Genomic DNA, 26257 nt, shown 5'->3' with positions numbered 1-26257 from the left:
GTCCAAGACTCTGGAGGGAAGCTGGGGAATCAAGGAGCCTTCTGTTCCCAAAGGATTACCTTGGAGATGGAGAGGAAGGAGCAGAGACTAGACTAAATGAACTCTTGGCCTTTATTAAAAAGAAGGCAAGGAAAGTCCCCCTTTCCAAACATCCCTGGAATAGACATGCTGCAGGTTGGGCTATGGGAGGTCAGGTGGACAAGTGGACCCCCTGAAGAGAACAGTCCCAGGGCAGGGCACATGCCTCTGAGCATCTGAAAGACCCTGGAGGGTGAAAGGAAGCAGGGCACAGCACACACGACCTCTATGTCTAAACGTATGCTGGTGGGACTCTTCCTTATGAGGGTAGGCAGGGTGACCCCTGGAGCTCCAGACATCCAGCCAGCAGGTGGAACCTGTGAATGGCCGAATCCTTACCTCCTAGATACACAGAATGTTTGGGGGCTTCTCTGTGTCCTGGGAACAGGATGTGGTGACTGCAGGCTTGGGCTAAGAGGATGCTGCTGGAGAGGTAAAGGGATTTGGTGCTCTTCCTTACCTAGGGTGTTGTGAGGATGAAGGAGGTAGGGGATGCCCAGACCCAGGTTCCTTGCTGTGGGTCAGAGAAGCTGTGGGTGTCCTGGCAGAGGGCCCCAGGGGAGATGTCTGTTCCCCATCAGGACAGCGGGACACTGAGCCTTCAGCCCTGTGGGAGGTGGGCCTGGAGGTGGGATGAGGTGGGCTAGACTTGTTTTCTGTTTGTGCTTCAGTAGAACACTTTCTCCAGATAGGCGTTCAGGAACATCCCCGTGGGGTCCAGCTTTTCTCGGATGGCACAGAACCTCTGGAAGGCCGGGTACATTTTCTCAAAGTCCTTCCGGGTACAGTTGTGGGCCTGAGGAAGCAACCGGAGACAACAGGCCTTGTTTCCCAGAGCCGGCATTTCAGCGGGGCTGCAAACCTGTGTCTGTGTGCCTGCATGTGTGATCCCCCATCCCTTGGCACACACAGAGCACATGCGTGCAGGTATATGCATGCACACACTCATAAACCAACATGCGTGTACCACACCCATGTCTGCATGTATGCACATGTATACATGCATATAGGCTCATGCACAAACACATGTGTTATGTGTGTGCACATATGCACACACATACATGCATGCACATACATATAATGTGAAGAGCCCAAACAGGAGGGAGGAAGTTCTTGGAAAGCAGAGAAGGAAGCGGTTAAAATGCAGTATTAAAGTTCCCGTTCTATTTGCCATCGGGCAGTGGAGGGGGCTCTGGCCCCAGTTCTACTGCTAATTAGTAAGTCCCATCATCTCTGAGAGACCCCTAGTTTCCTGTCTGCTGAATGGACTCATTGCCTTAGCCTGCTTATAGGGTTTCTATGAGAATTAAATAAAATGAAAAGTGAGCACTAAAAACTTGAAGGAAACTACAGTCACTGGGCTGCTGGAACATGAATGCAGAGAAGCTGGTTTAGTTGAGGTGGTGGAGGTCCTCCTTCCTCTGACTTGCTCAGCTCACGGTTTCCCCAGGAGGTTGGAGCCCTGGGCAGGCAGGACAAGGGAAGAGAGGCACCCTCTGGTGGAAGCCCTGGCTCACAGTAGCTGCCCAGCTCCCACCCATGGTGAGGCTCCAACAGACGCGTCTTACCTTGGCCCAGTGGGGCCTGCCTCCCACCTTCTTCATGATGGTCTCATAGGCCAGCCAGTAGTCCAGCCGCGGTACGTCCTTGCCATAGGGCCTGAGGAGGGGGCAGAAGGAGGTGAGGCTATGCTCTTGTCTTGTGTGGTCTCACCCATGGTTATCAGGCATCTTGCCCAGCACTTGTCCACACAGCACGGATGGCAGTGACTCAGCATCCTGCAGCTTTTGCTCAGACGGATTTGGAAAAAGTTTACAACCTCTTACATATATTTTAACTGTCAACTGAAAGTTGCTGTATTTTTGTTGTTGTTCAGTCATTCAGTCATGTCCGACTCCTTGCAACCCCATGTGTATGAGTGTGAATAATTTTAAATTAATACATTTTTTTCCTCTGTGTGTGTGTATATATACACACACACTTATTTGGGCTTCCCTGGTGACTTAGTGGTAAAGAATCCACCTGCCAATGCAGGAGATGTGGGAGACATGGGTTGGGAGGATTCCCTGGAGGAGGAAATGGCAACCTACTCCAGTATTCTTGCCTGGAAAATCCCATGAACAGAGGGAAAATCCTATGAACAGAGGAGCCTGGTGGGCTACAGTCCATAGGGTTATAAGAGTTGGACATGACTGAGTGACTAAGCATAGCACATACAGTTATTTAAAGATTTGAATTTTAAATCTAAATAGTTTAAAATGTAAATTTTAAAAATTTAATGTAAAGATTATTTAAAAGATATATACAAAAAATCTTAATAATAAATAAATAGATATATAAATATTTCTATCAGAATCACCTCATTTGATGTATGGAAATCACAGCCAATATAACCTAGTTGGTCAGTCCTTGCTGCAAAGTCAGACTTACTGACAGAGAAGAATCAGAACTCACAAAAACTCAAATGTTATGATGCAGCCCCCAGGCGAATTTTCTTGCTTCTGAATTTGCATTCACTGGCAGGGACAAAATGGACAGACATCTTGAGGACTGAGCCAGGCCCTAAGTTTGTCCCTGCGTGAAATAAGCTGCCTTCTGTTCAGTGTGGGTTTCTGAAATTCTCTTTTCTGGCTTCCGGACCCCCCTCCAGGGCAGCGCCCTCTTAAATTGTCCCTTGGGATCCCCTGAGTTTGGGGGTATTTTACAGATGGGAGAAATAAAGCATAGTAAGATTCAGGCTGGGTGAGAGGTGGTCTGTTTGTCTTTTACAAAGTCAGGGAAGGACTAGTATCAGTGGTGGATGGGAAGGAAGATAGATGTGTCTTAAGCAAGGAGTTTTAGAAAAGATGAGTTTCTTAAACTGTGTGTGTCCTTAAGCCTCACATGGGAGGTCATTGCCCAACCAACTCAGGAAACAGTAACACAGTATGAGCGTAAGGTGTCTGCCTATGGCCCGGCGGAGCTGGCTAGATGGGCGCCGTGTCCAGGCATAACTCTGTTTTCTGCTGAACTGAAACCTGGCCTCACAGTCCTTCTCAACCCAATGTTCCGGGCTCTCAGAATCATTGCCTAGGGCAGCACATGAGACAGCATAAACTTGTCATTCCTTAATATCAGTTTTGCAAAGGGTAGCTTTGCATATTAACATTAACATTTGCCTGTATTCTCAGTCACTCAGTTGTGTCTGACTCTTTATGATCCCATAGGCTATAGCCCACCAGGCTCCTGGGATTTTCCAGGCAAGAATACTGGAATGGGTTGCCATGCCTTCCTCCAGGGGAATCTTCTGGACCCAGGGAATTGAACCTGTGATTCCTGCATTGGCAGGTGGATTCTTTACCACCAGAGGAGCCCATTACGTATTACATATTAATTAATAGTACATATTAATAATATCTCCAATAATAACTAACAATTATAATTATTATATATAAATAAAACAATTCTAATTAACAATAATATTATATATTAATTAACATTAATGACCACATTAACACAGTACAGCTAGAAAGGGTAGTTGTTGGAACGGGAAGGAGAGAGACTATTTTCTGCTGCTAGGACCAGGGAAGTCTCCCTGGAGAAGGTGGCATTTGAACTGGCCTTGAAAGCTGGGGAAGGAGGGAGGGGCCCTTCGAAGGGCAGGGACCTGCTTCCCCAGCCCCGCCCCGCCCCGAGCGAACCACTCACCTGTACATGATGATGTTCATGTAGCAGCTGTCGCGCTGGAAGCAGGGGCTCAGCAGGATGTCGTCCCCGCGAGTGAAGCGTACCTCCACGGGGTAGTGGGCCACTACCTTGGGGTTCGCCTCCAGCATGGCCTTCAGCTCCAGCAGGGCCTCTTTGGTCTTCTCTCTGCCCTCGGCCCAGGGTGGGAGAGGGGATGGAACCCAGACCTGAGGAAGGGGCCTCCGGAGATGTCCCATGAGGCTCAGCATGGCCCCCAGGAAGCCCCTTCCTCATGGCTTCTGCTCTTAAAGTCCTTCTCACAGAAGCAGAGAGCTACCTCCTGCTCCTGCTCCAGCCCCCAGGACCCCCACCCAATTGGAGGCTCTCCTCAGGTCTCTTTTCTGGCCACAGCTATCCCAGGCCGTGGCCTCCTCTTCTTCAGATAGGATCAAGCCACTCTGATGCCAAGATTCCTACGTTTTCTAATAGTCCAGCCCTGAGAGTCTGGTGGCCCCAGCCCCTGAACACTGTGACAGAGGGATCTCCTGAGCCCTGAGCACTGATCCCCCTTTTCCTGGAGAAAGACAAAGAGGGGCAATTCAGAGAGGAAGCTGCAGTGAGTCGGGTACAGACCTAGCCTCCGTCTCAAGAGGGTCCCTCCCCGTGAAGAGGCCCCCAGCCTGCCAGGTGGGCTCTGCTAACGGAGGGACTGAACACAGGGTACAGTCTTTCAGAAGAACCAGATGCTGGCCACAAAGCCCTATGTTTCAAGTCTAAACCTGCTCTCCCAGCCTCATGGCTGGAGAGGGGCCAATGGGGAGAGTGGAGTGGATCCCCTGGCTGGTTTCCCGAGAGGCACAATGGTGCAAGGACACTGAACGGGGATTTGGAACTTTCCGTTTCCCCCAGAAATAACAGGTAGGATGGGGAGCCTGGTTGGCAGTGCATAGGCTATGAGCAGGACCCAAAGGGAGCTATATGTTGCTGACCTACCCGCAGGGTGGCCCACTCGGCCCTTACCTGGGGATGGCCCAGTCCTGGACATGCTGCTTGAAGCGGCACTCGTAGGTGAAGATCTTGTGGCTGAGGTTGCAGTTTTCCTTCTTCCCGTTGAACAGGAGCCAGAAGAAAAAGCGATTGATCCAGCCCACAAGGCCTGGCAGGAAGGTGCTGGGGGGCAGGGCAGAGGGGTCATGATCATCAAATTATCCAGCGGTTAAGTACTGGCTGTGTTGCGGGCAGTGGACCGAGTCCTTTACAAACCGGGGCTTCGTTCTCTACATCCTGTGCCACATGTGCTAATCTGCAGCCTGGAAATCCCTCCAGGGAACCTGAAGATCCCCCTGCAACACTCTCTCTGTGGCTGCCCAGGGCTCCAGTTATGGATTTTAGCCTACGTTTTATTCTTCTCTCCCTCTTTAATGACTAGGTTGTTTTTAGTGTTAGAGTGTTTCATCTTAATCGTGATTTAAAAGAAAAAAAACACAAAATTTAGCCTCTTAACCATTGTTTAAGTGTGCAGTTCCGTAGTGTTAAGTATATTCACATCACTGAGCAGTGGATCTCCAGAATCTTGCAAAACCAAAACTCTTGTCTCCATTAAAAATTAACTCCCCATTTCTCCCTCCAGCCTCCGGCAACCTCCATTCTTCTCCCACAACCTTCCATACTTCCCGTCTCTGTGAATTTGACTGCTCTGGCTGCCTCATATAAGTGGAATCCTCAATATTTGTCCTCTTACGTGTCTGGCTTATTTCAGTTTTCATCATGTCTTCAAGATTCGCTCACATTGTAGCCAGTGTCAGAATTTCCTTCCTTTTTAAAGGCTGTCTGGTTTTCCATTGCATAGCTATATGTCCCATTTTGTTTAGTCATCAGTTGGATAGTTATGTTCACTTTTTGGTTGTGAACACAGATGTGCAAATGTCTCTTTGAAATTGTGCTTTCAGTTCTTTCTGACATACAGTCAGAGGTGGAATTGCTGGGTCATAAGGGAAATTCTGTTTTTAACTGTTTGAGAAACCTCATACTGTTTTCCATAGTGGCTACACCAGTTTATATTCTCACCAAGAGTGCATGCGTCCTAAGTCGCATCCAATTCTCTGTGACCCTGTGGACTGTAGCCCGTCAGGCTCCTCTGTCCATGGGATTTCTCAGGCAAGAATACTGGAGGGGGTTGCCATTTCCTCCTCCAGGGGATCTTCCTGACCCAGGAATTGAACCTGTGTCTACTGCATTGGCAGGCGTCTTTACCACTGAGCCACCGGGGAAGCCAAATCACCAAGACCCAATCCATCATTTAGCTTTCACCACTGCATCCTTGGGCACATGGCTCAGCAAGCGGCCCAGAGCTGCAAGGGTGAGGCCAAGTGGACGTGGTTTCCAGAAGCTACTAAGTGAGAGCCACATGGGCGGGGCTCACAGGCCATGGAGCTCCCTCAGAGCATGTGTCCCGGCCCGGGATGTGGCCACTGTGATTTAGAGCTCAATTTATTTGGATGCTTCCTGGCTTGGACTCCACAGACACAGGCACATAAAGCTGCCAGGCTGCTGTGATGGAAGGGGAGAGAAGTCTGGCTGGGCATTTTCCACTCTCACCCCCAATCCATCATCTGATGGAGCAATGGCCTCCAGGCTGGACTCACTGTCTTTAATAAGACACCAAAGTCTCCAAGATAAAAGACTAGATGGATACACTTTACAATAAGTTTAAATATGTCTATATACCATAAGGGCTTCCCAGGTGGTAAAGAATCTGCCTGTCAATGCAGGAGACACAAGAGAAGTAGGTTTGATCCCTGGGTCAAGAAGATCTCCTGGAGCAGGAAATGGCAACCCACTCCTGTATTCTTGCCTAGGAAATCCCATGGACAGAGGAGCCTGCTGGCCTACAGTCCAGGGGGTCTCAAAGAGTCTGACACTTAGTGGCTGAACAACAACAATAGCAGCAACATACTTTAAATATGTGTTGCCTATATTATTTATGTGTATGAAACATTTCAAAAGTTTTTATCAGATGCCATTCCACGTCTTGGCTGAATATAGCATCACTGCTCAAGGACCCATAGGCCTTCCTCATCACTCATAGTTATGTGTCTGGTGCTTGAGCCTGAACACAGACTTCAGGCTGGGAAGGAGGTAAGAAACTGGACAATAGGAAGGTTCACATCACCCATGAGTCAGGGTGTGCAGCCTGGGCATGGGTATTTTTAAAAAAAGCTCCACAGGGTTGGAATTCACTGCTCTGGACCATGCAGACAGACCCAGTTTGCATGTCTGAAGGTGGGATGTTGTTCTCCTGATGGACCACATCCCCAGAAGTAGATGGCAGGTGCTGGGGAAAGATACAGTAGCATTCCTACCTGATCCAGAGTAGGAACTCCAGTAAGTAGAATCCAATAGCGTAGTCCCAGAACCAGTTGGCTGAAGAGGAGGGCGGCTGGGAAGCAGAGTCTGTGGTCAGTTCCGAGCTGGAGCTGAGTGTCCCAGGAGAGTGTGTGTGCTGGGGGAGGGGGAACCCACTTGCCAGGATGATTGAAAGCCTCATTCTTGGTGGCACTGCCGATCCCCATGTCCTGTCCCCTTCTGTTTCGTGCTTATGTGATCGTTTTGCTCAAGACCAAGAAATGCCTATGTCTCTTCTCTGCAGAGCTGATGAGCCTGGTGTTCAGCAGTCACCCTTTATGAACCCCATGCCAGCCCCATACACATAGTAGGTGTTCTGGCCTTTGCCTGACTTGTCTGGTCAACATTTTCCTGCTGCTGCTGATGCTAAGTCGCTTCATTCGTGTCCGACTCTGTGCGACCCCATAGATGGCAGCCCACCAGGCTCCCCCATCCCTGGGATTCTCCAGGCAAGAACACTGGAGTGGGTTGCCATTTCCTTCTCCAATGCATGAAAATGAAAAGTGAGAGTGAAGTCGCTCAGTCGTGTCCGACTGTTAGCGACCTCATGGATGGCAGCCTACCAGGCTCCTCCATCCATGGGATTTTCCAGGCAAGAGTACTGGAGTGGGTTGCCATTGCCTTCTCCAACATCTTCCTAAGTGATGGCTTTATTTTATTCTGCTGAGAAGCAGCCTGTTTGCCAAGGACATGGTGGTGAGGAGACAGAACCATGGGTTTCTTCCCCTGGGGGGTGGGAAGGATGGGGTGCTGGAGTGAAGGTGGGATGTGCTAGCTGGCTTCTGAGGTCTATCCTGACTGCTTAGGACTCATTAGCCAGTCCTGCCAACACCTCTGTCTCTGCTTCCCACATCTGGATTTTCCCTTGACCTCCTACTCCTGTATCCCTGCTCACAGACTCATGGACCCTTACTGGGACCACCTTCCCTCTCCTTCCACCCTCTGGCATTTAGTGCTTCTCTCCTCATGCTCAGGGATGTTCACCCTTTGCTTTTCCTCTCATCTCTCACCGATCATCAGGATGATAATAAGTGTTAGGTGCCCTGGGAGCTGGGCAGTGTGGGGGAATGGGGAAGATGCCCATAGCTACCTTGTTGGTGTGGTCCTGGTAGATTACACTGACATTCTCACTGTGTGGGAACCAGAGAAAGCGGAAGTATTCGGATTTCTTCAGGTGACTGTCCAGGTTGTCAAGAACCTGAGAAAGGAGCAGAGATTGTGTTGGTCACATTTGATGGTGGGGATGCTGGAAGTTGGGCCCCCCCATCAAAAGAAAATATCCCAAATTGTCCTAACATTGCCAAATAACAAGGGGTGTGTCCTATAAGATGCTGGACGTCAAGTAGTAAGGAATCTATCGCCAATGCAGGAGATGCAAGAGACACAGTTTCGATCCCTGGGTTGGGAAGATCCCCTAGAGAAAGGAATGGCAACCCACTCCAGTATTCTTGCCTGGATAATCCCATGGACAGAGGAGCCTGGTGGGCTACCGTCCATGGAATCACAAAGAGTTGGACACGACTGAGCACACGCATGCCACGGGCATTAAAATGGTCCACTTTTTAGGCTGACTTCATTGAATTATGCAGAGGATAAAAATGAGTTCTCGGTTATCCTGACTTGAACAAAGACTAGCTGTATAAGTTTGGGCAAGTGCCTCAATTTCCTCATCTGCAAAATAGGATTAACAACAGTATCTATGTCAGGATTGTTATGAAGATTAAACACACTAAGGCCTAGAAAGCCCTTAATGTGGTGTCATGAGCGCGGTAAGCTCCACACAGGAGTAAGCTGCTGCTGCTACCATCACTCTTCCACTGCCGTTGGCAGCATCACTGTCATCCTCTCTTATTCCCACAACCCCTGACACTGCAGTGGGCTTTAATAAAACGAACAGGAGTGTCTGACTCTGAATGGCTCATCCGTATACGTCGAGATGTCACAGAGCAAGTCATCTCTCCCTGACACCCATCAGGCTGACACATGACAGATTCTGAGCCAAAGGAGATGCAGATTTGGGGTTTGACAGGCAGCTGGGAGGGAGGGGGAGAGTGCTGGTTTTGGAGTAAGTTCTGGATTCAAGTCCTGGCCTGGTGACTTGGCAGCTGCACAACCTTGCCGGATCCATATCCCTGGAGCCTTGGTTTCCCACCCTCCCCAACAACACATGGGCAGTTGTACAAATGAAATGAGATAATCTATGCTGAAGCTCCTGAGTAGAGTGCCTGCCTGTGGCATGTACCCAGTGGAGAGTTTAGGTTCTGAATGTGAGCAATCCTGGCACACATCTGGGGATCTAGCCCTATTCCCCACCAGGTTCCCAGCTGCGAGTTTCAGGAAGCAGCATCTCTTCATCTGTAGAACCAAGACAGAAATAGCTTTCTGTCCTTTTCTTCCTTCCTTCCTTCTTTCCTTCCAGGACTCTTGAGAGAACCAAGGGAGGTCATGGATATGAAAGTAGTTTACAAGCTGTAAACACAGCAAGGAGATCAAACCAGTCAATCTGAAAGGGAATCAACCCTGAATTCTCATTGGGAAGACTGACGCTGAGGCTGAAGTTCCAATACTTTGGCCACTTGCTGCCAAGAATCAACTCATTGGAAAAGACTCTGTTGCTGGGAAAAATTGAAGGCAAAAGGAGAAGGGGGCAGCAGAGGATGAAATGGTTGGATGGCATCACTGACTCAATGAACATGAAGTTGAGCAAACTCTGGGAGATAGTGAAAGACAGGGAAGCCTGGTGCGCTGCAGTCCATGGGGTCACAAAGAACTGGACACAACTCAGCGACTGAACAACAACAAAAACCACCTGTGATTTCCATATCTGGCCAGGAAGGAAGGAAAAACCAAGGTGAAACACCAAGGAATGAGTCCATCTAAAACTTCAATTTGGAGCACCTGGGAGCAGTGGAATTTTAGGATTCTGGGTCCTGGTCATCACTTCAGGGAGGACCCCTGACTTGTTAACTGATGCTTGATGGGGCCCAGGAGATACAGGAATGGGCGGACCATTGTCACCTTCCAGTGACCTGGCTGCCATCCCCAACCTCCCCTGCCACACGTCAGCCCAGGCTGTGGGTCACCCAATTGCATCTCTGTTCATATCTCTCCAGCCTTCCCCTAAAATCAGCTCCTGCTAACGTGGCTTAGTCCAGGCCCTTCTTAGCTCTCACTGGCTCTTCTGCACTAGCCTCATAATTTTCCCCATTTTTCATCTTTCCAGACAACATCTACAGGGAAGCATTCCAAGACACAGCTCAAAAATCCCCAGCAGCGCTCCATTTCCAATGGAATCGAGCCCGAATAGTTCAGCACTAAGAGGACTTCTTCCACACACTCTGTCCAGTTCTGTTGCCACTGCCCACAAGTGACCACATGAAAAGGGTCAGATCTGAATTCACATGTGCTGTAACTCAGATGCTCAACTCAACCCCACCCCTACCCCCACCAATGCTGTCTCCTTCCATTCTAAGTGGTGTTTATTTATTATATTACATCCATCCCAGAAGTATATTACAGGTACTGAAGCATACATCTGTCCTGAAAGTCATCAAGCCTCTCATTCACATTTGGTTTCTTCTCGAGGACAGACATCAGCACATTTTTTTCTGTTAAGGGCTAGATAGTAAATATATTAGGCTTTGCTCTCTCTGTTTCCTCACCTCTGCTGTGGTAGCATGAAAGCAGCCACCGACAATACGTTAATGAGGATCGTTGTGGTGTGTCAAGAAAACTTTATTTATAAAAGCAGGTAGTGACCCAGATCTTGCCTGTGGGCCAGTTTCCCAAACCCTCATCCTATCCACTGCCATAGGGACTTGGACACAGTAAATGCGGCAGGGTTCTTTGCTGTTGTTGTTCAGCCGCTCAGTAATACCCGACTCTTTGTGACCCCGTGGATTGCAGCACACCCGGGTTCCCTGTCCGTCACCATCTCCTGGAGTTTGCTCAAACTCATGTCTATTGAGTCGGTGATGCCATCCAACCATCTCATCCTCTGTCATCCCTTTTTCTTCCTGCCTTCAATCTTTCCCAGCATCATAGCCTTTTCTAATGAGTTGGCTTCGCATCAGGTGGCCAAAATATTGCAACTTCAGCTTCAGCATCAGTTCTTCCAATGCATATTCAGGGTTAATTTGTTTAGGATGGGCTGGTTGGATCTCCTTGCAGTCCAGGGGACTCTGAAGAGTCTTCTCCAACACCACAGTCTGACAGTATCAATTCTTTGGCGCTCAGCCTTAATGGTTCAACCCTCACATCGTACATGACTCCTGGAAAACACTATATGGACCTTTGTCCACAAAGTGATGTCTCTGCTTTTTAATATGCTGTCTAGGTTTGTCGTAGATTTTCTTCTAAGGAGCAAGTGTCTTTTCATTTCATGGCTGCAGTCATTGTCCACAGTGATTTTGGAGTCCAAGAAAAGAAAGCGCCCTATGATTCCTTATTGGAAGAGGAGGCCCTCTTCTGCTGGGCTGTAGATCCGTGAAAAGTTCAGGAAGAAACACCAGGTCCCTGTCACTATCACTTCCATCCTGACTGGGTGATGGACCCATGGCCCATCTCCTCTGGGCAGAACTATTTCTCCTGGGAGGATAGGAACATGGTCTGGAGCTCTGCCTGGAGGATGGGACTGAGAGAGCGGAAAATCCCCCTTCCCTCCTGTCCCAGCCTCCGGGGCCTTCCCAGGTTGCCCAGAATCTCAGCAGTAAAAGTAACGGTGGCACCCCTTTCTGGGCGCCCAGGTTCCCACCAGAATGGAGTAATGGAGCCACTTTCACAGCACACTTTGTGCCTCTCTCCTGGCATCTGTCATTTCTTTTCCTCCCTGCTTTAGAGGGACAAGGCATATCTTTCCTCCCATGCTAAACTCCAAGCTCCTCCAGGCAGGCAGCATGTACCCCCCAGCTCTGTGTCCCTGTGGTCCCTAACTGAGCATTGTGTGGTCACTGAAGGATGGAGCCCCCTGCCCTGGACCCATCCCACTGTGACTCTCTTCAGGGCCTACAAACAATCCTATCTGGGGGAGGAGGGTCCCCAGGATCATGTTTCCTCAAGTCTAATTGGTGGTTCCTGGGAGCACCATCAAAGCGGGTGGGCCCCAGAGGAACGTCTTCCTTGGAATGTCATTGGCAGGAAGGGTTCTAGAGGGTTCCATCCCCTCCAAAATTAGCACCCTACTGAACTGACTCACGAGAACTGATTACCAGGCCTGTGAGCAGAAGCTGAGGGCTACCTGTCCCATGGTTGGGGGTTACCTAGTCGTCACTGGCCAGCCACTCAAGAGAGTGGCGGGCATTGGGATACTGCTGACAAGGTTGGTGTGTCCCAGGGACCAACCCTGCTTCCTGCGGCACGGGGGGAGGCGGTGACGCAGGCAGCCGGCTGTACTTCTCACATCTCATTATGATTTGCATGGCATAAAGGGCAAAGGTTGACAGCCATTTCCAAAATCCTCCAGTCTTCTCTCTGACTGTGATTTCATACCAGTTGGACTGCAGAAAGTTGGGAATGCTGAGACCTTGTCATAAGAAGCCAGGGAGGCCACCCCTTTCTTGGCCCCTCTGCCCAGAAGCACTGATTTCAACTCTCCCTTCCCCTCATATGGCTTTGAGCGGCCTTCAGAAGCTGTGTTGAGGTGCAGATAAGAGAATCAGACCTGGGAAGCAGGGAGCTGCGTCTGAGATGGACCACACACAGCACAGGGGTGGGCAGGAGAGGGTAACCTCAGAGAGGGGTGGATGTTAATAAATTCTTCCTTGTGGCTCAGACAGTAAATCTGCTGTCAATGTGGGAGACTCGGGTTCTATCCCTGGGTAGGGAAGATCCCCTGGAGAAGCGAATGGCAACCCACTCCAATATTCTTGCCTGGGGAATCCCATGGACAGAGGAGCCTGGTGAGCTACAGTCCATGGGGTTGCAAAGACTCTGACACGACTAAGTGATTAAGCACACATTGGTTCTCAGGCACCTGCCTGCTCCTGGAAATGAGGTCTCATCATTTTTCTTTTCGGAAGGAAAACATTCAGGGGGAGCAAGAGTGAGGAGAAGCTGCTCCAGTGACAGTTTTCTGATCAGTCACTGAGCAGACTGGGAGCAGGGAGCAGCCTGGGACTCGGCTTCCCACCTGCATATTACTCTTCCTCCCAAGCATTCCCAGCCCCTTGAAGGGGCCCTTTAAAGGCTGCTCTGAGCGGAGAGGGTAAAAGAGAGTTGAATGCAGGGCCATGGACAGCACACGCCCCTGGGAGGAAATCATAGGGTTGTAAATGCCACCCACCCTCTGCACAGTCCTTGTTTGTGGCTAAAACTGGGCGGGGAAGGCTTGTCCATGGGCGTGATGGACACTGATGATGGGCCTGGTGGAGACCCATGCAGCTCCGGGTGGAAGACCAGCCAGAGTTGTGCAGAGGAGAGAGAGAGAATCCACAGAGGACCTGCTGACTCACAGAAGAGGAGGAGGAGCAGCATCTAGCCTTGTGAGCCCTCGAGGGATGGGCCGGGGTCACAGGGGAACGGTGGGGGAATCCACACCAGGATTCATGCCCCTCCCCAGGGATAAGACCCAAGAACATCCCCAGATGCTCCAGGGGAGAGAAGGACCCTCTGTCTCCAGGGCGGGGCACAGTTTTGTATCCAAGTGCTGCACTGGTTTATGTAATGTCAGGGCTGGAAAAGACCTCAGGTTCATCTAATCTGACCCTACTTTTAAAATGGCAAAGAAGGGACTTCCCTGGTGGTCCAGTGGCTGGGCTCCATGCCCCCAGTGCAGGGGACTTGGTTTCGATCCCTGGTCAGGGAACTAGATCCCACATGCTGCAACTGAGACCTGACCAGACAAATAATTTAAAAAATAAAGGCTCCAAAAGTTTGAAGGGCTTGGTCCAGGTTCCACAGAGGGAGCTGCACAATCAGGCTTGGGGCTGCCTGCCTCCCCAGAGCCCCTCTAAATACTCACCGAGCATTCACTGCTGTGTAATTGTGTATGTGTGTTGGGGTTGGGGCACAGCCTGAGATAAGACTGCAAGAACCAGGCCTTAGGTGTGGTCAGTCTTAATACATCTCTGCCAGGTCAAAGGAGGAGCAGGAAGAGGGTGGAGTCTGTCTGTCCACTTGGTTCTAATGCCCTGGTAGGAGCCCCGGGGCCAATCCTACTGGTAAAAGAAGAAGCAATCTCTTTATCTCTGGGTCAAATTATTCAGCTTAAAAATGAACAAGTTCTGACCTAAGTGAGAGGCTGGAAGGTGGTCCCTTTCTTATTGAAGGTGATCTCTGCCCATCTCCCTTCTCTGCCTGAGATGCCGACCCCTTAACCTGCCCACCGCTCCATTGACACCATGCTCACTGAAGTCAGCAGTGATCTCCTCATGACCAGACCCTGCTGTTGCTCCCCAACTCCTCACAGCGTTGGACTCGTCTGGCTGCTCTGCTCTGGACTGAGCACTAAGGCTCCCTTCTCTCGTCAGCCAAGCCCTCTCTCTGTGGGTGACCACATCTACTCTCACGGCCTGAGGGGAGTGTCGACCTCTGCTTTGTGCTGAATTGCATCGACCTAAAATGCAGCATGTAGAAGCCCTCATCCTCGGCATGTGACTGTATTTGAAGCTAGGGCCTGCTTGGAGTGAACAAGAAGCTTAGATCAGCCCCTTAACACTGGTCTGGGGATGTGACTAGTTGAAGCAGGCTCTTGAGGTGGCTCAGAGTCTGGGGTGGCTCCAGGTGGACTGGTTCTACCCTCTTGGAGCTCCCTGGCTTAGCCACACAGTATCACTGCCAAACAATTCCACGAAATGTCCTTGTAATCCTTTCTTGGGCCAAAGCATCAGGCAACTCATTTGCCAAGACTGGCCCACACATGCTCAGCATTGATGCTCTAGGAATCAATGCCGCATCCCCTCGACCAGCATCCCCAACCTTTTTGGCACCAGGGATTGGTCTCATGGAAGACAAGTTTTCCAAGGACCAGGACAGGGGTAATGGTTTCTGGATGATTCAAGTGCACTTTATTTCTGTCATTACTACATCAGCTCCACCTCAGATCATCAGGCATTAGATCTCAGGGAATGGGGACCCCTGCCCAAGAGCATCCCTGGAATCACTTTGTCAGCCACCAGTGGAGAGTTCTGGGGCTAAAGTTCCACAAACATCATGTGTGCTCAGCTGCTTCAGTTGGGTCCGACTCTTTGCAGCCCCACCCACTGTAGCCTACCAGGTTCCTCTGTCCATGGGATTCTCCAGGCAAGAATACTGGAGTGGGTTGCCATACCCTCTTCCAGGGGATCTTTCCAACCCAAGGATTGAATCCGCATCTCCTGCGTCTCCTGCATCTCCTGCAGGCAGACATTTTACCGCTGAGCCACCAGGGAGGCCCCACCAAACACCATGCCTCTGCATAAAGGACCTTCTGCATTTAAATCCTTTGCTGTAAGGTTTATAATGTATTAGAAATTCCAATGGTAAGGATTTTTTAGACCAGATGCTAGATAACAGAATTTTCCATTTTTCACTGACTAGGTACCCTGGGGAGTGTGTTTTGGTACTGAACTAGATACTTTACAAGTGTTATCTGAGTTAATTCTCAGGTTCAATCCTTTCAGGTAAACATGATTTACTCTGTTTTTGCATGAGGAAACGGGCTCAGCAAGGTTAAATGGCTGACTCAAGGTCACTGCTTGGGGGTGGTACTGCCAGCATTCAGTTTGACCCCAAATTCCACCATAACTATGTGGGGCCAGTAGTGTTCACATCACTACCAACTCCATCTGTGCAGAGGGTCTACTCATATTGAATAGTGAGTTGACTATGGAGGAGCTCAGATGCTGAGGGACTTGGAACCATAGATTTGAGTCCTGTAGCTTAGCAATTACCAGGGATAGATCCATGTTTATCAGGCATTTCTGGTCTATTGCATGCTATCCATCCATCCATGCATCAATCCATCATCCATTCATCCATCCATCTGATCATCTGTCCATCTAGTCATCCATCCATTCATCATCCATCCATGTATCCATTCATCCATCCATCCAATCATCCATTTTCCCAGCTAACCAACATGGGTTTTCATTCATTCAAAAAACAATCCTATCATTCAGAAGCCATCCTTTCTGCCCCTCATCATCCAGCTCCTCTGAGCTCCACTGACCTGCTCACAAAGGGATACTGCCACAGTATTCTGGGGTCAAGGAAGGGCTGGTGAGGTCAGCTCACTGCCCCATTCTGGGGACCTGCAGAGGAGCTCAGAGGAGCATGACTTATTAATGTCCTCCATTTCTCTTCTGAGGCTGAGCAGTGGCAAAGGAGAGACAGTACCTCTTTCAAGGTTGAGGGGAAGGTGGTCTCCTGCAAGTGGAACTGGGGCACACACTGCAGTGTGACTGTGAGGATGACTCCGAGGCAGCCCAAGTGCACGCGCGCAGCCTGGAACACCTCTGCGTTGCTGGACTCTGAACACTCGAGAATGGTCCCATTGGCTGTCAGCAGGGTCAGTGCCACCACCTGGCGGTGGGAGAAGAACCATGCTTCAGCATCCCCAGGCTTCTGGCAAACCCCTCACTTCCCTGTTTGTCCTTGCAAATGAGGCCAAGTGTCTCCGATTCCCAGATGTATCTGGCCATGATTCCCACCATGTTTCTGGCCCCAGAGACTTTCCCAGCTAGGTCTCCAATCACAGCCCGAGGGAGCCTCAGTCTTGGGGGAGGGTAGGAGGAGAAATGGAGTGAGGGGGGCTGTTTCTGGGTGGCATCAGCCCTCAGCAGGGAGGGGGCCCATCCATCACAGGCATTTCCATGGCACCCCAGTGGCTTGCCCTCCCCCAGCTGCCTTGCTCATCCTGTGGATTTCAAAGTCAGGATTCAGCAAGCTTGTCCTTTGCCCGGAAGAGAGCTAAGATGAAATCAACTCCAAAGAGCACGAGGCCCTGGGTGGAAATGGCTCATAAAGGCAAAGGGTGTGCATGCATCTGGGGGTCCGGAGCTGGCTCTGCTGTCCCAACACACAGCCCTGGGGACCAGAGTCCCTTGCAGGCTGTCTGCTCATTGCCCACAGCACCATCTCAGCCATGTCTAGTCCATTTTCTCATTTGGGGACCTCTCCCTTGCCTTAGGAACTAGATTCCCCTACTTGGCTCTACCAAACTCAGAATCTCTGGGCTCTGCAGAGTGGGCCGCCCAGTTGGAGACAGGTGATGAACATCACTCTCCTTGCCCTGGGCTCCTGTCTCCAGAGGAACCCTCTTTCATTGCCTGCTGAAGTTCCTCTCCACACTCTGCTATCTGCTTACTGGGATGGAAATTGCTTTTGACATGTGCGGTTGGTGGCAGGGTGCCCAGGGTGAGAGAACAGATAAAGCTGAACTAATTCTGATTAACAGCGACCTAAACCAGAGAAGAGAAACTGGCAGAAGTGGGGCACAGTGGCCTGCTGTGGGACTGAGGGCGTTAGGATGGTTTTTATTAAAAACACAAACAAACAGACTTTGTTGGAGATTTGGGGATGAGCTGAGCACTGGCCAGTGAAACACAGCAGCGGGGTCCAGCAATAATAAAGGTGGGCACTGACTCACCAGCTGTGTGATCTTGGATGTGTGACTTAACCTCTCTGTTTCCTCATCTGTGAAATGAGGGTCATAACCAACTCAGAGAGACTGGGTGAAGCACCCAGTTAAGTGCCTGGGGGACAGTAGATATTAAAGATGCCAGTGTCTTCCCCTTGCTCCCTGCCATCAGCATAAGTGTAGAATTAAACAGAGGAGCTCTCACCCCCATGTGCCAGGGCCTGTCTTACTCACCTGGGCTTCCTAAGGGAAAGAAAGTAAAAGTGAAAGTCCCTTGTGAAAGTGAAAGACTCTTTGTGACCCCATGGACTGTAGCCCACCAGGCTCCTCTGTCCATGGAATTCTCCAGGTAAGAATACTGGGGTGGGTTGCTATGCCCTCCTCCAGGGGATCTTCCTAACCCAGGGATTGAACCCAGGTCTCCTGCATTGCAGGCAGGTTCTTTACTGTCTGAGCCACCAGGGAGGCCCAAGAATACTGGAGTTGATAGCTTATCCCTTCTCAAGGGAATCTTCCTGACCCAGGAATCGAACGAAGGACTCCTGCATCGCAGGTGGAAGGGGTGGGGAGTTGATAGCTTATCCCTTCTCAAGAGGATCTTCCTGACCCAGGAGTCGAACCAGGGACTCCTGCATTGCAGGTAGAAGGGGTGGCTCCCTTCCAAGTGTCGTGAACTGTCATTGGGCCCCCAGGCTCTCATACACACTGTCTCATTAACACCCAACCTCCTACAGGTTGAGGAAGATTCTCTTGAGGTAACAGCTGAAAACAGGGATGCCCAGATGAGTTAAACAACCTGCACACATGTGCACACCCAATGCATGTGGGAGGCAGGTTTTGGCCCCACATCTGAGTCCCAAATCTGTGCCCCATACTGGATTCCCATGAAGTTTAAGAAATACTTTTGGGTGGGAACTTCCATGGCAGTCCAGTGGTTAAGACTCTGCCTTCCAGTGCAGAGGGCAGGGGGTTTGATCCTTGGTTGAGGAGCTAAGATCTCACATGCCCAAAACCAAAACATAAAAAAGAAGCAATATTGTAACAAATTCAATAAAGATTGTAAAAAGTGAAAGAAAAGAAAGTGAAGTCGTTCAGTTGTGTCTGACTCTTTGCCACCGCATGGACTGTAGCCTGCCAGGCTCCTCCACCCATGGGATTTTCCAGGCAAGAATATTGGAGTGGGTTGCCATTTCCTTCTCCAGGGGATCTTCCCAACCCAGGGATTTAACACTGGTCCCCCGCACCGCAGGTAGACTCTTTACCATCTGAGCCACCAGGGAAGCAAAGTGGTCCACATCAAAAAATCTTAAAAGCTTTTGGGTGAAGGTCAGATGTGATCCCAGGCCCATGTGCTCAGCTCCTTCTTGGCTCCTCCCCAACTTGCTAACCTGAAAAGGCCCTTCGCCCTGCCTGGCTTCCAGTTCAGAGCTTTCCCTGGGGATGGAACCCTTTGCTCTGCTTGCCCTTTTCCCCAGGGTGGCCAGGAAGCTCCCTAGAGATGGGGCTGTGTCAACACACATGGGGGTGCCTTCGTCACTTGTGTCTGCTGGGGACTCATGAGGTTCAGAGAGACAATGTTTCTGGAGGGCCTTGCAGAGTCTCCATCAGAAGAGAGACCCAAATGTGTTCAAGGCCCCCACAGAGCTCTGCCGACACCATGCTGGAATGCCTGCTTGTCAGGAGCATCGATGACAAGGGTGAAGGGGCCCTGACCCATCCTCCCCTCTCCCTGGTGGTCAGCATCGAAGCAAGTGAACTCACTTGTGTGGCCAGGATGCCGTGCTTGATCCCCGTGTTGTGGGTTCCAGACCCGATGACGCCACCTGCGGTCACGTCTGACACAGCTCCCAGGCTGGGGAGAGGAGGAAGGACACGGTTAGTCTTCCTGGGACAATACCTCCCAGGATTGTGGTGCGAGGCCCCTCAAAGCAGAACAGCTGATTCATCTCCTGCCTGGGAATCTTGTCCCCAGTTTAGCTTGCAAAGAGTCAGACATGACTTAGCAACTAAACAACAATTTCTTTCTATTCACATATAATAGCCCCTGGACACCCGGGGATGGGGAGATGGGTACCCTGTACAGGGATCCAGAGAAACAAGTTTATCCTAAAATGTGCTCCTCTCTGGCCCCTGTCAGATCCTTGAGTGTCTGGCTGAGGTCAGGGCTGGGAGTGATGGGCATCACTGGCACCCGCCCTGGGAATGGGCGAGGTGGCTCTTACTTGGACAAAGCCAGGCCGTGCTTGTCCAGCTGGGGGTGCAGGTCAGCTAGGAGGATGCCGGCCTCCACGGTCACCTGCTTCTTCTCCGTGTCCACCTGCAAGAGACCGGCACAGGCTAGGGTGAGCTAGGCTGTCACCCAGCCCTCGTCCTGCAGCCACGCAAGGCTGTGAGTACAAGCATATCTGTCCCAGCCCACAGTCAGCCCAAGCTGCCTCCCGCTGCAGGCAGCCAAAAGGGCATGCAGGCAGAGCCCTAGAGTGCTGGGGCTCAGGGACTGTCCTGTGCAACCCTTCTAGTCACAGGGGAGAGAAATAAGGGGCAGGGAAGAGAAGAGGTTTACTCAAGGTCACCTTAGGGCTGGGACTGGTGCTCAGGTCCCCTCAGCCATGTGGGAGAGTGGCTCTATGCCCTGAGACCCCCATGGCTGTCCAGGAGTGGTGGGGGAGGGAGGGGAGGAGTAGTCTCTCCATTTCACAGCATGGAGACTGAAGTTCAGGGACTCTAAGTCACTTGCCCAAGGTCACACAAACATCCGCAGTGGAACCGAGATAAGGATTCACATCTGTGGACTCCGGAACACACATTTCACTGACCCTGAGCACACAGCCTGGGCAAAATCAATTATCAGAGCCCGGTCCTCACTAATTAGCGATCAGAGTTAATTCCTGCCATGACTGATGTTTTGACCAGAGCATTTTCTACGGGGTGGAGATGGTTGGCCTGAGCAAATCAGGAAATACATAGTACAGAGAAATCTAGAATCTCTGCTAGCAGAGCTGGAGGGGTGGGTACCAGGCAAAAAAGACAGCTCAGAGGAGCTGGCCCTGGCAGGTGAGAACAAGAGCCCTGCACATGCCTGCACTCTCACTCCCTGGCAGGCTCCTGGTTGTGGGCGGGGCAGGGGAGGGTGTGAGACGCCTGGATTAATGTATCCCAGCACAGGGCTGGTGTCAGACTCCTGAGTCTGTGGCCAGCTCTGCCACTGGTCAGCTGTGTGACCTTAGGCAAGTCACTCCCCCTCTCTGATCTTCAGTTTCCCTATATGCAGAACAAGTAAGGTGCAAATCTTGGATTTGTCATGAATCCACCTTTGGGGGCCTGACTTGTGGACATCCTCTCTGTGGCCACAAGGATGCACACAGACCAGATGTGAGGCTTGAAGGAGTCCAGGGCAGGCCTGTGGGAGGTGAGGGTGACCACAAGTGGACCAGGAATGGGGGGGGGGTCACTTTGGGACTCAGAGGCCAGGAGGGGATGATGCATGAGGGAAAAGAAGGCTCCGCGTCCACCCTGGAGTCTGGGATGGAGTGGCATGGGGTGGGGCAGAGGCAGGGAGCCCAGAGCTCCGAGTACCTTGAGGACGCGGTTCATCTTGCCCATGTGGATCATGAAGCCGTCAGTGCAGGCGATGTCTGAGGGCGAGTGGCCACCGCCCACCACCTTCACCCGCTTGTTCTGCTGCCTGGCCAGGGCCAGCACCTGTGGAGGCAGCATCTGCATCAGCCTCAGCCCAGGCCTTTCTCTGCGAGGCAGCCGGGAAACCCAGGTGTTGCACCCCCAGTCCCCCAGGTGCTGCCTGGCTGGAAGCCGCTGTGCAGGCCACTCCAAGAAAGAGCTAGAGAGAAGGACCAGAAAGTGAGCGGGGTGCAGGCCAGCAGGGCTTGGAACAAACTTCGCATGCAGGACATCAGCCCTCAGCTCAGTATGAAGCCTGTTTTCTCCGCATTCAAGGACTTCAGATCCATTCAAAGCCACTCCACCTCCTAGCCTTCCTCTTTTGCCCTCTCTGCTCCACAAACATCCCCCACCAGCCATTGAAGACTCTGATTATTCTCCACCTGTCCTCCCCTCATCTCCCACTGCCCTACCCCAGCTCCCTTTTGAGCTCCTATTCATTCTCCGGGCTGACACAGTGATCATTTTTCTTCATTTTTCTGCTTAAGAAATTGGGGGCTTCGAATCCGGGTTTAAAATCTGGCTCTGATATTTAGTATTTAATAACAAGGGGAAATTCCAAAGCCTTTCTGAGCCTGTTTGCCCATCTGTTAAATGGGCTAATAATCACTACCTCACAGGTATGGATGGGGACAGGTGAGACCACAGATATGAAGCAGGTGGTGCTGATCACCAGTGGTGACCATGTCATTCCCACCACTCTCCTCTGAGTGCCCTCACACACACGTATGAACAGGCTCACAAACACGTGAATCTCTCCCCTCTTTGTGGTCTGCTAATACTAGTGAAACATCTGCATCCTCTGGGTTAGTCCTATGCAACCTGTCTTAGGGGTAAGCCTTTCAAGAGCAGAGGTTGGGTCTTGTCCATTCGTTCATTCATTCACTCATTTATTCAACAATATTCATTAAGTGCTTCCTGTGTGCCCGATAAAGGGCTAGGTGTGCTAAGGATCCAATGGAAAACAGGAAAAATATGGCCTTACATCCTTATGAGGGAGAGAGAAAAAAGCATGAAAAAGTTCATGTCAATGAAATAACTGCAGGTTTTGAATGCAGTGAAAGAAATAAGCAAGGAGCTGAGATGCAGAAGATGGGGACATACTCAGATGAAGTGGTCTGGAAGTCTCTGAGGAGGTGATTTACCCTGAGTGCTAAAGGATGCAAAGGAGTTGGTCCCGTGAAAAGTGAAGGGACAGGCATCCCAGGCAGTGGGAACAGCAAGGGCTAAGATACAGAGGTAGGAAAAACCTTGGTTTTTCCTGTGATCAAAAGTAAAGAATCCGCCTGCCAGAGCAGGAGATGTGCGTTTGATCCCTGGGTCAGGAAGATCCCCTGGAGAAGGACATGGCAACCCACCCCAGTATTCTTGCCTGGAAAATCCCCTGGACAGAGAAGCCTAGTGGGCTACAGTCCACGGGGTCACAAAGCTTCGGACAGAGATCAGTAGTGAGGCCATTTCAGGCCATGGCAGGTGGGGAAGAGGTGGTGGCCTGGGCTTAGTGACAACAGTGCTGGAGAGAAGGAGGTGGGTTCTAGAAACTTCCAAGCCAGGACTTGCTGAAGTCAGATAAGGGTAAAGAAAGGACAGTGACCTACTTCCTGGCTTCTAGTTTGAGCAACCAGGTGGTTGGTACAGAGTTAGGAAGACCGCAATAGAATAGGTTGAAAGCAAAGAAACATCAAAAACATCCTTCGGGGCATCAAAGTTTGTTATGTCTCTGATGAAAGAAGTCATATGCCAAATTGCAGCTCAGGGAAGAGGCCTGAGCCAGAAATAACAACCGGACAGTCACTGGTGGACACCCCAGGTGGTCACGTGACAGCAGAGTTCAGTTGGAGCCAACCCCATGGTGCTGTTGCCTGGCTAGCAATTCTGGGGTGGGGATGTGGGTCTTAGCCGGGAAGTCCTCCTCTCAGCCTCCTCTCTGGGGGCATTTCTGATCTACATCTCTGGATGGAACTGGAGATCTGGTGGCTGGACCATCGGGCACTGTTCTGAGACAAGATACTCACCTCTCTGACCTCCTCCACGGACGTGGGCTGAAAGTACATCTCCGGGCAACAGCCATAGGTCCTTGCCCAGTTTTGGAATTTGACCCCCTTGTACCCGTGAACCTATGTGATAGGACAAAAGCTGGGTCACCTCCAGTGAGTGGTCTCAGGCTGCCTGACCCCCATCCATCCACTGCCCTGACATTGTAGAGATGGAGGCTGAGGCCACGGCACTGAGCCAGCCTCCGGTTTGCCCTTGTCACCCCTCTGCACCCCTGGGAAGCCTAAACACATGTCAGAAGTTCTGAAGCCAAGTGGCCATGTGGGGGCTTCCTGCTACTATTTTCCTCTATGAGCTCATGGCCGAGCGGGACGGTTGGGGGGTTGGGCAGATCATGCAGAAAACTCAGTGCTCTTAGGAGAAGCAGGGAGATGAGATCAGGGGTGCAGCTGGAGAAAGCAGTGTTTGGGTTCCGGCTCCAGTGTGGTGAGCCCTCTGAAAGACCCAGTAGTATAAGGTGCCCTGGGCTGAGTAGGACAATGGGGGAGGGGCTGCATGAACTGGCCCAGTGGCCCAAGAAGGAAGGAAACTGGCCTTCAGCTTTCCCACCAGTCTTCTCCTGCAGGAAGGGGCGCGTCTGGGAGACTCCATGGTAGCCTTTCCTGGCCTGGAAGCCAAGCAGGGAGCCCTGGGAAAGGGATTCCCATTTGAGGGACCTCTGCTGTGTGCCTGGATTCCTCCACATGTCATACCTTTTTAGGCCTTACAGCGATACCACTGGATGGATGATATCAATGGTCATTTTCAGGAGCAGAAACTGAGGCCCAGAGAGGTGCAGTAACTCCCCCAACTCACACAGCAACCGAGTAAAGACACAGGAGCCCAACCCAGGCCTTCCTCTTCTATCCCTTCCCCAGCACCCCAACGGCTCCTCAGAGCCTCGAGTCCAATTTGAAGGCTTCCCTGTGGCCACCCCTCAGCCCCACGCCTGCCCAGTTTTGCCCCCTGCCCCAAGCCAGGTTCACGGGCTCAGTCTGGATGTAGCCGGTGGGGCTGACCGGCTGAACTGACCCGACCAGCAGTACCATTTGGCCCTACCATGGCTTCAGTGGTGGGTCAGTGGCCTCGGCTGACTCCGGCTTCGTCTGGGAAGAGAGCACAGGGCAGCAGGGCCCTGGGGCAAAGCAGAGGGGCTGGAACCAGCAGTGTGGTGACAGTGAGCACAGAAGCTCAGGGAGGCACAGAGGGGCCCGCCGGAGGCGGATCAGCAGTGTGACGACAGGCTCCACCCAGACAAACAGCCGCTGGGCCGGCCCTCCGCCCCTCAGCCCCTCTCAGGCAGCAGGGTGAAGAGGCAGCCTTCGCAGGGTGGCCGGTTTTTCCCCAAAAGCTGTGGAGCTCTGATCCCAACAGGGTCTTTGGGGGCTTTCTGGAGCTGAAGGACCCCTGGCCTTGAAACTGAGTCCTTAATGCCACAGATCAGGGGAGGTTGTGACATGGGGCCCATGTGTCAGTTCATTTGTCAGAGTTGGGGGAGGAATTCACCAGGCTGCCCACTGCTACAGGGAGATAGGACAGGATGTTGGTGGCTGTAGCGGGGGGTGGTGTGCGGGGGAGGAGAGGGACCAGTGACAGCCCAGGCAGCCTTCTAGCTGAAGTCTTCCTTCTCCAGGCCTCAGGGCAGACAGACCCGGGTTCCTCTTTTGTGCTTTGCTGGTTAACCTCCATGAACCTCAGTTTTCTCTTCAGTAAAGCGGGGGCATGTGCCTGTGTGCTGAGCTGCTTCAGTCATGTCCAACTCTGTGTGACCCCGTGGACTGTGGCCCACCAGGATCCTCTGTCTATGGGATTCTCCAGGCAAGAATACGGGAGTGGGTTGCCATGCCCTCTTCCAGGCGATCTTCCTGACCGAGGGATCAAATCCACATTTCTTAGGTCTCCTGCATTGGCAGGCGGGTTCTTTACTACTAGTGACACCTGGGAAGCCCTGAAGTGGGCTTTTTTTTGCCTACTTCTCTGGGCAGACATCAAGGTTAGAGCAGACGTCTGAGAAGCACTGGGACACAATCAGAGCCTGACATGGTATCAAGCTCTTGCATTTGCTCCCGGCTCTGAGCTTCCAGTGGCAGATTCCTTGGGACACTCCTGTCCCCGTCACTGCCCCTTGGCTCCATGCCTGGTGCCGCACTGGCCTCTGAGGCACGTTTGTCCAACAGAACAGATTAATCATCGCTGAGTACCTTGGCATCAGATCTGTCCAAGCCAAGAGCTGGGGTCTAGTGGGAAGTGAGAGCAACAACTCTGGGGTTTAAGAGGTGAGGCTGGGCTGGAGGAGCAAAGCTTGAGGTCAGACACATACATAAGTTCTGGGATGGAGGTGGTCAGAGTCGCACCTGTGTTCTCAAAACCAGGGTCTCATACAGCTGCCAGGCACTTGTGTGTATCCATGTTCATGTGTGTGTGTGTGTGTGAGAACATGATCACACTCCCCATCTGCAAATGTATGTGCTGGGGGAGGGGAGGGGTGGCAGCTACATGCTCCCCACAGGGAGATCCCAGCTAGTGGAGATGCTGCCGTTTATGATCGCTTAGAGGCAGCTCAACAGCAGAGAGGAAAGAATGGGATGGGTAAGGAATCTGCAGAGCTCAGGGCCACAGAACAGAGCTGACTGGGAACAAGAGATGGAGCCCCTGTTATGGGCTGAATCATGTCCCCTCCCCCACCCTTAAGTTTCTAAGTTGAAGGCTTAATCCCCAGGACCTCAACAGGTGACTGTGTTTAGATAAGGTTTTTAGAAATAATGAGGTTAAAATGAGGTCATTAGAATGGGACTTGATCCAATACAACTGTGGATAAGAGGAGATTAGGACACACACACA

General features: G+C 51.4%; 1 protein-coding gene across 2 annotated transcripts; it reads right to left on the bottom strand.

Annotated features, from left to right (window-relative positions):
• Positions 1-93: 93 nt before the first annotated feature.
• LOC147367431 (L-gulonolactone oxidase) lies at positions 94-24873 on the bottom strand. Of its 2 annotated transcripts, XM_086416553.1 has the most exons (12): positions 24476-24868; positions 23398-23499; positions 21281-21406; positions 19927-20021; positions 19466-19556; positions 16462-16647; positions 8240-8347; positions 7107-7183; positions 4765-4914; positions 3766-3930; positions 1647-1737; positions 94-874 (listed from the first exon to the last, which is right to left on the bottom strand). In XM_086416553.1, exons 1-12 carry the CDS (start codon positions 24476-24478, stop codon positions 746-748), a joined length of 1323 nt encoding a protein of 440 aa, XP_086272679.1. In that variant the 5' UTR covers positions 24479-24868; the 3' UTR covers positions 94-745. The 2 variants fall into 2 exon arrangements, with proteins under 2 accessions (XP_086272679.1, XP_086272680.1); XM_086416554.1 differs by lacking the exon at positions 23398-23499 and having other exon boundaries at positions 24476-24873.
• Positions 24874-26257: the final 1384 nt, after the last annotated feature.

The sequence above is a fragment of the Bos grunniens genome, chromosome 8 (assembly GCF_055505025.1).
Source record: "Bos grunniens cultivar Pamir isolate PY7600 chromosome 8, Bosgru_T2T1.0, whole genome shotgun sequence".
Classification (NCBI taxonomy): Eukaryota; Metazoa; Chordata; class Mammalia; order Artiodactyla; family Bovidae; genus Bos; species Bos grunniens.
The sequence above is the reverse complement of the archived record's forward strand: the minus strand, read 5'-3'. Positions and strand labels throughout refer to the sequence as shown.

What these genes read in the sequence shown, in the direction of transcription:
- LOC147367431 (XM_086416553.1), bottom strand. An exon ending in CACGGCCTGGCTTTGTCCAA is followed by an intron (nt 19,557 to 19,926) that starts GTAAGAGCCACC and finishes TCCTCTCCCCAG; the next exon opens with CCTGGGAGCTGTGTCAGACG. An exon ending in GCAGGCCCCACTGGGCCAAG is followed by an intron (nt 875 to 1,646) that starts GTAAGACGCGTC and finishes TTGCTTCCTCAG; the next exon opens with GCCCACAACTGTACCCGGAA.